This window comes from Protobothrops mucrosquamatus, unplaced genomic scaffold (genome assembly GCF_001527695.2).
Source record: "Protobothrops mucrosquamatus isolate PMUCROS unplaced genomic scaffold, P.Mucros_1.0 scaffold48, whole genome shotgun sequence".
NCBI lineage: Eukaryota > Metazoa > Chordata > Lepidosauria > Squamata > Viperidae > Protobothrops > Protobothrops mucrosquamatus.
Window position 1 is genome coordinate 1,878,473 of NW_015386430.1, and position 12,218 is coordinate 1,890,690.

Below are 12,218 nucleotides of genomic sequence, written 5' to 3' on the forward strand. Positions count from 1 at the left end.
CACAAAGAAGAGGGAGTCAAGCTATTTTCCAAGGCGCCTGAAGGCAGGACAAGAAGCAACGGGTGGAAACTAATCAAGGAGAGAAGCAACTTAGAACTAAGGAGAAACTTCCTGACAGTTAGAACAATTAACCAATGGAACAATCTGCCTCCAGAAGCGGTGAATGCTCCAACACTGGAAGTTTTTAAGAAGAGACTGGACAGCCATTTGTCCGAAATGGTATAGGGTTTCCTGCCTGAGCAGGGGGTTGGACTAGATGACCTCCAAGGTCCCTTCCAACTTTATTATTATTATTATTATTATTATTATTATTATTATTATTATTATTATTATTTATTAGTACAAATATAATAGAGTTAAATTGTAAATGATTCTATTTTTTCATCTTTTTTAAATCACAAACACAAAAGTTAGTATAGCAATAACTGTACAATATACAAGTGATATATAATAATTATTAGAATTACCGTGTTTCTCTGAAAACAAGACCTGGTCTTATTTTTTTTTTTTGCCTCCAAATTTTTTTTGGGAGGATGTCTTATCTTAGGACCACCACAACCAGGCCTCCCACATCCCGACACCTGTTGCACCGCTGTTTGACTACTGCAGATGCTTGCCACCATTTGTGGCCGGATGCCATATGGCACATTGCGCTGTTGCCACTGTTCGTAACAGGATGCCGCATGGTGCTTTGGGCTGCTTCTGCTGCTAGCAGCAAGAAGCCGCACAGCGCTTCGGGACGCTTCTGCTGCTCATGGCAGGAGGCCATGTGGCCCTTTGGGCCATTTCCACTGCTCACAGAGCAGCAGAAACAGCCCGAAGCGCCACATGGCCTCCTGTAGTGAGTAGCAGAAGCGATCTGAAGCGTTGCGCGAGCAGCACAAACAGCCCAAAGCGCTGTGTGAGCAGCAGAAGCAACCCAAAGCATGCGAACAGCAAAAGCGTCCTGAAACGCTGTGCGGTGCGGCTCTTTGCCGCTAGCAGCAGAAGCGGCCCAAAGCACCATGTGGCATCCTGCTGCGAGTGGCGGCAAGCGACCGCAGAAGTCAAGCAGCAGCGAGACAGGTGTCAGGGTATGGGAGGCCTGGCTGTGGTGGGCCTATCGGTAAGGTAAGTGGGTGCAGGGCATGTGGGGCAGGTTCACCACCCCTACCCTCACCCTAGTTTGATTTTTAGGGGTGCGCTTCGCCCCAAAACTAGGGCTTAGTTTCACCCCCAAAAATCAAGCTAGGGCTTACTATCGGGCTGAGTCTTACTTTCAGGGAAACACAGTAGCTAAAGCCTGAAAAGAAAACCTTATTTTACTTAGGTAGTCCTGTCCAGTAAGACAGCTTCTCTTCCATCCCACTGCAATGCAGTTTGTTGTATTATATTGTTTGTGCTTTAATGAAAAATTTCTGGAATTCTAGGATATAGTTGCTTTAAATTTAATACCAATGATAATTCACTCTATTAAGGTTTATATTACGCATGGTTATATATAGATTCTGGAGTGAATTTAGAAAAAAGAGAGCATAAAATCAAGTGGATAGCCCATTATGTTCTTGAATAGAAGGAAATTCTTTTCATGATGCAAAATGCATTCCTCTTTTTGGTACATAATAGTCATAGTAATAAATGTGGACATATTTATTTACTCTTTTGAAAGTAAAAAGGAACCCCTTCATATGGTCCAGAAATGTTTGTAGCATCAGTAATGTAACAATTGGTGCGCACACTTTGTAATTGATTTCATTTATTTGTAGCTTTCCAAGATGTGTTTTATTAATTAAGTGGCAACATTTTTCTCTCTGGAAAAAATTATCTCTCTTTCTATTTCCCTTTCTTCCCTCTCACACACTGCTTTTAAATGCTTTATATATGTAATCAGAAACTAATAATTTAATCACATAAGATTGGAAGGCTAATCCTGGCATACCCCAAAGGATTTACACTAAGTTTGCCAATGAATGTAAGAGTTCTGAAGTCACTTCTAATGAAATGTCCATGTTTGTAAACACATGTTTGCCCAAAGGGAACATGTTATCATTACATTGCAAGTGTTATGGGAGAGTGATTCAGTGGAATATATTAGGATTTCTGATATCCACCTCCTGTATGTCAAACTTTTTAGCACTTAATGTTCAGTATGGTATTGTTTGCAGTAGTGGAAAAGATAGGGTTCCACAAAGGTGCACCTTTGTATCAATTAGATTTGTTTTCATGAATAGTATTTCTGAATTTGAATGGCAGTCCCTTCTTAATTAAATTGCTCCCTAACCTAGATCTTTTGTTAAAAATGTCAAATTAGTCTCTTTCTGTTTTTAGCTAGTTTAATCATAGAAATACAAGAACTGAAATAGGAAGTTTTAATTTAATAGAGAAGAAAGCTTTATAGGTATGTTGTTTTACTATCCTGAGAGATTATCAACACATAATCACACTTCTAATTCAAGTACTTTAATTTTTTTTTAAATCACAAGAACAAGTCAATTCTGGATTTAAAAAAATCACTTTCACTTCTAGGCTTTTTCCTCTTATCAGGCAGCTAAATCCTTTTAAAAAAAGGATATTATCGGTATTCTAGAAAATTGTTAGTTGACTGACAACTCATCATCCCCTATTCAAAATGTCTCAGAGTATATTTGGTTATTTTAAGGTATTTTAATACTGCTCTTAAATACATAAAGAATGTAGTACAGGTAGTCCTAGTATCAGTAGTAATCAGTACTGGAAATTCCATCACTAAATGGTGAGGTTGTAAAGTGTGATATCATATAATAATAATGATAAAGTTGGAAGGGACCTTGGAGGTCATCTAGTCCAACCTCCTGCTCAGGCAGGAAACCCTATACCATTTTGGACAAATGGCTGTCCAGTTTCTTCTTAAAAACTTCCAGTGTTGGTGCATTCACCGCTTCTGGAGGCAGGTTGTTCCACTGGTTAATTGTTCTCACTGTCAGGAAGTTTCTCCTTAGTTCTAGGTTGCTTCTCTCTTTGGTTAGTTTCCACCTGTTGCTTCTTGTCCTGCCTTCAGACGCTTTGGAGAATAGTCTGACTCCCTCTTCTTTGTGGCAGCCCCTGAGATATTGGAATACTGCTATATCATGTCCCCCCTCGTCCTTCTCTTCATTAGACTAGACATACCCAATTCCAGCAACCGTTCCTTATATGTTTTAGCCTCCAGTCCCCTAATCATCTTTGTTGCTCTTCTCTGTACTCTTTCTAGAGTCTCAACATCTTTTTTACATCGTGGTGATCAAAACTGGATACAGTATTCCAAGTGTGGCCTTACCAAGGCATTATAAAGTGGTATTAATACTTCACGTGATCTTGGTCATTTGCGACCTCCTACTGGCTTCCTCATTGATTTTGCTTATTGGAAGATAGCCAGTGAAAGTTGTAAATGGTGATCATGTGGTCATAAGATTCTGCAATGGTGTAATTAAGAACTAGTTGGTGAATGCCCTGATGTTTAAACATTCAGAACTTTGAGGGCTGATCATAAAAGAGCCACTCATTCAGCAACATTGTAATTTTGAACTGTTGCTGCATAAGTGATGGGTAAGCAAGGGCCACCTATATATACTAATTGTAGATGGTAGAGGACAGGAAGGCCTGGAGGAATGTTGTCCATGGGGTCGTGATGGGTCGGACACAACTTCGCAACTAACAACAATTAATCTTTGCAATTCTTTGTATTCAGAAACAATTGTTACAATTGTTTAGTTCAGGCAGTAACTAAGACTTAACACTGATTTGAAGGCACAAAAAAGTGTTCTATCTGCATTTTCAATTTGTATATTGTGTTGAAGAAAGGGCTCAGGTGATGTATGCTGAAATTTGAAGTACTCATATTAGAACCTTTAGTGCTTATGTTGCAAGAACACTTTTGATTAAAGTTTCAGATTATTGAGTAATAGTAAGAATTTGAAAACTTAAATACTCTGGACTTTTATAATTTTTGTTGATATAATGAAACATTAAATTAAATTATTATATTTAATAATAAAAATTGATCTATGGATGAATTCATTTCTGAAACTTTTAAAATTCAGATTATATTCCAGGAACAATTTTTGTTTTCTAAGTGTGTATATTACATCATGTTTCTAGTTAAAATTTAACAAGTTGATGTTTGTTAATAATTCTCATAATTAAATCATATGCACTTTTCAAGAAGAAACCAGATGCCATTTTAGGGAGTAAATCCACATAGTGGATTTTTATTAGACTGATCCATAATGCTTTAAGTATTTTTAAAATTTATAGTAACTTAAGTATGTTGCAAGGTTTTATTAATGAAATGAATGTTGTTTTCAGAAATTGTATTTTTTGGCTATTAAGATATAGTCAAGCACTGATTTTTCAGCTGCTTGAAAAAGATTAATAAATCACGCATTGCAAACAATGACCCTCATTTGTTTAGTGATAAGTTGCATAAAGTAGCAGAATTATTTGTCTGATTCCCCCTCTTTATTAACAGTAACCAGGGCCAGTTGCAATTTCATTTATATTGATAAGCTTAGCTTAACTTAGTTTCTCATCAATCCATTTACAATTAGTATTTCTAAGTTGGAATTACAAGTTTTTTTACATTTTTTTTTCAAATGAGAGACTGGAAACTGAAGTTGTAATTACAGAAAGATCAAAGAAAATATTCTTGAAGTGAATTTAGATGTGAATTTCCTTGCTAACTTGGTCTTTGTGGATTATAGTGACCTAAAAGCAGTGTAGGATGAATGTGAATCAAAACACAGTTGAACTATATGAGAACTTACAATAACTGATCTTAGTTCTTCAGATGATTGTGCAGCATTTTCTTTAAAGTAACTTGGCATGCTTAGAAAGTAACTTGTCTAAGAAGAATCTCTTTTGAAGTCACATACTTTAAATCTTGGGCATGTTAAAACTAGTTGATTTTGACAAAAAATGTGAAGTAGTCACTTCAAGAAAACCTTTTTTGCTCCAATAATACTCTTTTCAGTTATATTTTACATTTGTCATCTGTTGATCACACTATTTCTTTTAGTTAAAATATATGTTTAATACTTTCTAACAACTAAGAATACTAGCTATCACAATTCATACCTGTTCATTATTCTAGACTGATAATATGTCTTTGCAGATATTTATCACTTTTGCTAGAATTCAATCCAGAGATATATTTTTCAAGATTTACACAAGATTAGTATAAAATAATTATCTGGGGTTGATGGATATTTTTCAAAGATAGTGGCAAATTATTTCAAGTAATTTTATATGCAGATATTTTTATTTTATCTCTCATGAGTCAAGTTTTTTTTCCTTTCTAATTAATTTATAGGAAAGTGTCTGATTTCATTAGTATGTTTGCAGGGTGGACATCAAAGGTTGCAAAGATACAAAAGTTGTTTGCCATTGATTTTTTTTTTAATTCTATTCCATCCACACGCCTGGTATTGTTTTTTCCATCCAATTACTAATCAGATCAAACTTTGTTTAGCTGTTCATCAGCCAGGTTTAGTTAGCTATTGCCCCTTGCTATAGGCAATAGGACTTCAATCTTCAATTATATTCTGGAAGAATTTGATTATAGAGTAGTCCTTGACATACAACCATTCATTTACTGACTGTTCAAAGTTATTACAGCACTAAAAAAAAGTGATTTACATCCAGTCCTCACACAACAATCCTCATTACAACATCTCTATAGTCACATGATCAACATTTGGGCATTTGGCAACTGGGGGATACAGCATCCCAGGATAATGTGATCCACCATTTGTGACCTTCCCAGCTGGCTTCTGACAAGCAAAGTCAATGGGGGATGCTGGATTCACTTAACAATTATGTGGTTCACATAACAACTGCAGCGATTTTCTTAACAATTGTGACAAAAAGATTGTAAATTCAGGTTCCTGATTAACAATCCCTTGCTTAACAACAGAATATTAAATATTGTATATTTAATTATATTTAAACTGCCCGTCTGCTATGAATGATAGGTACCTACCAGTACATATCTTTTTACATGGAATCTAAAAAGAATTTATGATGGATATTACAACTAAATATTTTTGTAAAGCAATAAGAAAGATTTTAAGATTGGGTCAGTTTTCCCGACAGGGCTTTGAATGGTCCAGTGTAAAGGAATACTTACGATTGCACTGGCAGGATGATCATTTCACATAGATGTGAGGACATTATTATATCTATATTAATGCAAATTGCTTTAGTTTGGTTTGGAAAAGAAGAAATTAAACAAAGAGGCTTTGATTCCTCTGTCACCATAAAGAATTTTTTTAATTTTTGGTAATATTGTTTTTGGCAGCATTCCTAATCTTTTCAGAAACATTTTTTTTAACCAAGCAGTTAGTCCCCACAAAAATATAAATTACAAATATGCACATGGAGAAAGTTTACATATCTTAACTATTTTATAAAATCACATTTTTTAACAATTTCGTGTGGTTTAGATTTGATCTAAAACTTTGCTGATGGTCAAAAACTGTATTGATGGAATCATAACATTTCTCAGATTTATATGTGTTTAATCATTCATACCAGTATTTATAGGTTACGAGATTAGTTTTAAAACTTACCCTTCAGTTTTGTATTTATAACTAAATAATAAGTTGATAGTCCTATTCATTTGATTATACATTATTATTAATATAACAATTAAAAATACAGCAGCCATACAATCAATTTATAATGTATGCTATATATTAATTATGCCTGAATTATAAAAATTGCTGCCTTTTATATTCAGTTACAATTAATCCCAACTGAAATTGATAAGACTAATATCTGAATATGCATACTTACTTAGAGCAATATAATTGCCCAAATTAGAGAATTAAGAAAATGTGGGGATGGACTTTTTTTTTTTTCACTCTGTAGCTATGTTGGATAAAACAAATCACTTCTTAAATTAAAAATATTTTTAAAATCTTAAGATATTAAAAAAAATCAGAGATTTTGATTAGTAAATATTTTTGATTTAATATTATTCATCTTACTATTAAAGTTAATTCTCAGATTTTACCCATATAATCTTAACATTAAACATTCCTCTGTTAATTGTCCACATGAGATGTTAAAAAATACTTACTAAATGTATAACCTTGATTCAATTTCCCTGTTTAGTTTGTGCTTCCATTTATTTTATCTTTTTAATAGGAGTTTCATCCAAAAACATTAATGAAATACTGGCATCGACATTAATGAAATACTGGCATCTGCTTTTCTGTGCATATTTTTTATATGAATGAATTGAGCATTTGTTTAGCCAGAAACATTTAGAGGAAAAAAATGTAATTGACTATTAAATTTTAAGTGGCTTACATTTTTAAATAGTTAGATTTTTGTAATGCTTTCTGTTGCATTTTATGTTAGTGTAGCAAAATTATAATTTTAAAATAGTTTTCAGACTTCTTTTAAAATAGTTTGTTTTTAAAACCAGCTGAAATAAAGGAAAAACATTGGAGTAAATAAATAAGAATAGTGTTTGGGCTGTAGCTTAAATGCTATTTGATGTTCACTCTCTGGTTATGAAAACTTCCTTATGATTGCAGTAGTAGAGAAATGGTAAATAAATTTCAAGTTTTAAATTGTAAAGTGCAGGAACGGAATACCCATTTCTAGTAAGAATGATACCAAATTGTTAATTTAGAATACATTAACAATAAGAGAATGTTGCATAGTTAAATTTTAAATGTTGGAAGAGACCTAAACCATTCACACAACATTTAACAATGTATGTATGTGTCTGCGCGCCATGTGTGTGTTTGTGAATTCCTCAAGAGAAGTTAATTGCAGTTATTCTTTGCCTTCTTTCCTTTCTTCTGGGTTGTTGTAATCTTTTTTCCCTTGTAAGATCTTTTGGCACTGAAGCCATATAAAAGTTTTCATGTCAGCTTTAATTAAGTTGTCATTTTTTTCAACAGTAGAAAAGGACTGGGACAATTAGCTATTGTTAGTTTGTCCATATTTTATGTTACCAATCATTTGTCAGTACAGACATTACTGAATTGGCTCAAAATAATGGTATGGTGATTGACATATGTTTCAGTGACATTGACTTAGCAACTGTTCACATTAACTGACAATGTTTTCTTTTTCTTCTATGCATATATTTGTCACTGAACTATGTATGCTCCCAGGTTCAGATGGCAGGAAGGAGTCCCTATTATATTTGAGATCCCTTTTCTGATATCAGAGTTTGAATGAAATTATTAATTCCAAACTGACATCTCAAAGATCTAAAAGTATTGGGCCTTGTCAGATGTTAGACTTAATTATTTGCCCAATAATTTCACTGAAAGTATGTTAATATCTCAGTGTACTTCAGATTGCTCTTTTCTTTTCTAACTACGGTTAAACTTTCCTACTACTTTGTTTCTTTACCTTATATAAATTTGTTTTAGAAATCTGTGAATTAGTAAAGATCCTGAGTGTTTTACTGTCTACATTAATAGGTTACAATTCCAACTGGTATCTTCCCTTATAGTTTATTTTAATAAAAAATGGTGTAATATTTATTTAATTAGTGTATGGATGTATATATCTTGGCTATATATATGGACAGTGTTAAGCAGGATTCTATTTCAGATGTTGTTTTTCCCTACAGGTTAGAATTGTCCATGTAAAAGAGATGGGATATTCTGGCAGATGTTTTTGATGTTTGATAGCCATGGCCTGAGTTATTCAATATTGTTGATAGAGGAAACAGTGCAATGACAAATAGTAGTGGTGATAATGAATCTCCTTGAAATATTCCTAAGTCTAAATGTACTACTACTGCTGCTGCTGCTGCTACTACTACTACTACTACTACTACTACTACTAATAATAATAATAATAATAATAATAATAATAATAATAATAATCAGGGCTTTTTTTCAGCCGGAACGCGGCGGAACCGCGTTCCGGCACCTTTTTCCGGGCCGGCCGCACCGGGCGCAACATCTGGGGGGGCGCGCTCGCACTCGCAGCTCTCTGCCCCTGCCTGGCTCACAACCGCGGCCATAGGGAGGCTCGGTCGGCGCGCCCCTGGCCCGTTTCCTAGGCGACCNGGACCTTGGAGGTCATCAAGTCCAACCCCCTGCTCAGGCAGGTAACCCTATACCATTTCGGACAAATGGCTGTCCAGTTTCTTCTTAAAAACTTCCAGTGTTGGAGCATTCACCGCTTCTGGAGGCAGGTTGTTCCACTGGTTAATTGTTCTAACTGTCAGGAAGTTTCTCCTTAGTTCTAGGTTGCTTCTCTCCTTGAATCGTTTCCATCCGTTGCTTCTTGTCCTGCCTCCAGGCGCTTTGGAAAATAGCTTGACTCCCTCTTCTTTGTGGCAGCCCCTGAGATATTGGAACACTGCTATCATGTCCCCCCTCATCCTTCTCTTCATTAAAATAGACATACCCAATTCCAGCAACCATTCCTTATATGTTTTAGCCTCCAGTCCCCTAATCATCTTTGTTGTTCTTCTCTGTACTCTTTCTAGAGTCTCAACATTTTTTTTACATCGTGATGACCAAAACTGGATGCAGTATTCCAAGTGTGGCCTTACCAAGACATTGTAGAGTGGTATTAATACTTCACGTGATCTTGATTCTATCCCTCTGCTAATGCAGCCTAACACTGTGTTGGCTTTTTTGGCAACTGCAGCACACTGCTGGCTCATATTTAAATGATTGTCCACTAGGACTACGAGATCCCCCTTGCAGTTACTACTATTGAGCAAGGTACCCCCTATACCAGTGGTTCTCAACCTGTGGGTCAGGACCCCATTTGGGGTCGATCGACCATTTCATGGGGGTCACCAAGCAAGGCTGTCCGCCATTTTTTTTGTCCGCCATTTTTTTGTCAGCCATTTTTTCCCCCTTTTCAGGCGGGTGCCTTACCTCCCTTGGGCTGGGCCAGCTGGTGGTCGGCCTGTTCCGTCTCTGCCGCTTGCCAGCTACGCCTCGGCCGGCGCAGGGGGCAGAACCACGCATGTGCGGCGCTCCCGGGCAGGGAAAGTCCTCGACTTACGACCAGTTGGGTAGTCCTCTACTTACGACCGGTTTAGTCCTCGACTTACAATCGGTTTAGTCCTCGACTTATGACCGGTTTAGTCCTCGACTTACGACCGGTTGGGGTCGCGGCATTAAAAAGGTTGAGAACCACTGCCCTATACTATACCTATACATTTGGTTTTTCTTGCCTAGATGTAGAACCTTACTTTTTTCACCATTGAATTTCATTTTGTTAGATAGCGCCCAGTGTTCAAGTCTGTCCAGGTCCTCCTGTATCTTAAGCCTGTCTTCTGGAGCGTTGGCTATTCCTACCATCTTGGTGTCATCCGCAAATTTGATGAGTTCCCCATCTATCCCTTCATCCAAATCATTGATGAAGATTTTGAACAGCACTGGGCCCAGAACAGAGCCCTGGGGCATCCCACTACTCATTTCCCTCCATGTAGATGCGGTTCCATTGAGGACCACACACTGAGTACGGCCGGTCAGCCAGCTACGGATCCATCTGGTGGTGATGCTGTATAACCCGCATTTTTTTATCTTCTACTTTCTATTTTCTATCATTTTTCTACTTCTCCCTACCCTGTCTGTATGTTCCAGAGAGCTAAGGAAAGTCAATTGTGAGACATTTACAAATTACATTCCTACTTTGATTCAGATTTTGTTTATTAGATCATTGTCTAGATTGTGGCTCTTTCTCCTGCCTCTCAAGTTTATTGTGATGGATTGTATCAGTGAAAGGGGTGGTAACGTGATAATGTGATAGATTACAATGAAGTTGCAGTTTACCCGGAAGGAGGGAGCAGATTTCAAGGAGGTGGACAAAACAAGAGAAAGCACAACTTGGAACTGGAATCAGAAATATTGGAAAAGATTTAAGATAGCCATTACCTAGAATCACCCAAGATATATCTGTTAGGGTCAGAGTAGTATAGGTTTAGCCTGGCAAGATTTTGTTTATTGCATATAAGCAAATAAAATACTGAACTTTTGATCTATGTTGTCCTTGGGCAGGGCCTGACAGTTATAGACAATAATTTTTCTTGATAAATTGTAACAATATTTGATGGATGATGCCACTACCAGATGAACCATATCCAACATGTTATTTGCTGAGTCTGTGTCCACATGGAGGAAAACATGAAGTGGGAATTTCAGAACTCTATCCTGGCCCCAGTACTCTTTATCATCTACATAAAGGATTTATGGGGGACAAAAGAATAAAAGTGATGTTCAGAAAATTTGGTTGGCACAAAGCAGGGGAAGGTAGAGTATTCATATTTCAAAAGACAATTTAAAATCTTGATAGATTTGAAATGTACCCCCCCCCCCCCCAATAAAATGTTGTTCAGTGAAGAGAAATGTAAAGTTCTGAACTTAGGAAGGAAAAGCCAATATCCACCTTAGCAGTAATACTTGCAAGAAGGATCTGGGAGTTTTTGTAGACCACAGATTAAACATTAGCCAGTAATGTGCTATAATGCCAAAAGAACCAATTCAGTTTTGAGTTGAATCAGCAGCAGCAGCATAAAGATAATCCTCTGTTATATCCATTTATTTTGCAATTGTTAAAAGTTATGACAGCACTGGACAAGGGGAATTTTCAATCAGTCCTCGACATTGTGGTCATCAAGCATTCTGCTGTCACGTGATCGTCATTTGTGATTTTCCTTGCCAGTTTCATACAAGCAAGGTCAATGGGGAAGCTGGTAAGAGGTTATAAGTTGCCCTTGTTCCCTCCACTTTTTCTCCCAATGAGTTTCTAGGTGGCAGGTGGATCATATATTCTGTAGCAGCTGCCTGTGCATTTTTGCCCATATGTAACCCCAACCACATGCCTACCTGCATTTGCACCTACTCGTAGCTCCATTTCTGGAGGGTTTAAGTAAAAGATTGAACAGCTATTTAAGTAAAAGATTTGAACAGCTATCCAAGATGATATGAGACTTCCTGCACTAAATGACCTCCAAGTCATTTCCAGCCTTACGATTCTATTAATTCTGCTTTTAATGCAAATCAACTTACTTTTATACTTTTCCTGTTGTAATTTTTTTAAATGGATCAATATAATACTAACAATACTGCACAAATTCTCATTAGCTTTCATATGCAAATGTTTTGTCAATAGTTTTATAAAATATAAGTAAAGATTAATTCATGCTATTTGCTGTAACATTTGGTTCATGCAGAATCCCTAAATTCACTGCTGACTGAATCCATGGAAGAATTAACTTACTGTAT

At 36.3% G+C, this 12,218-nt stretch overlaps 1 protein-coding gene across 1 annotated transcript in view; it reads left to right on the plus strand.

Moving 5' to 3' along the window:
* Window positions 1-754: 754 nt before the first annotated feature.
* LOC107283783 (protein PTHB1) overlaps window positions 755-12,218 on the plus strand; it is a 124,838-nt gene continuing 113,374 nt past the window's right edge. Inside the window, exon 1 of the mRNA XM_015811732.1 lies at window positions 755-1,105. Coding sequence (XP_015667218.1) covers window positions 755-1,105 — 351 coding nt within the window. The remainder of the gene's footprint in view (window positions 1,106-12,218) is intronic.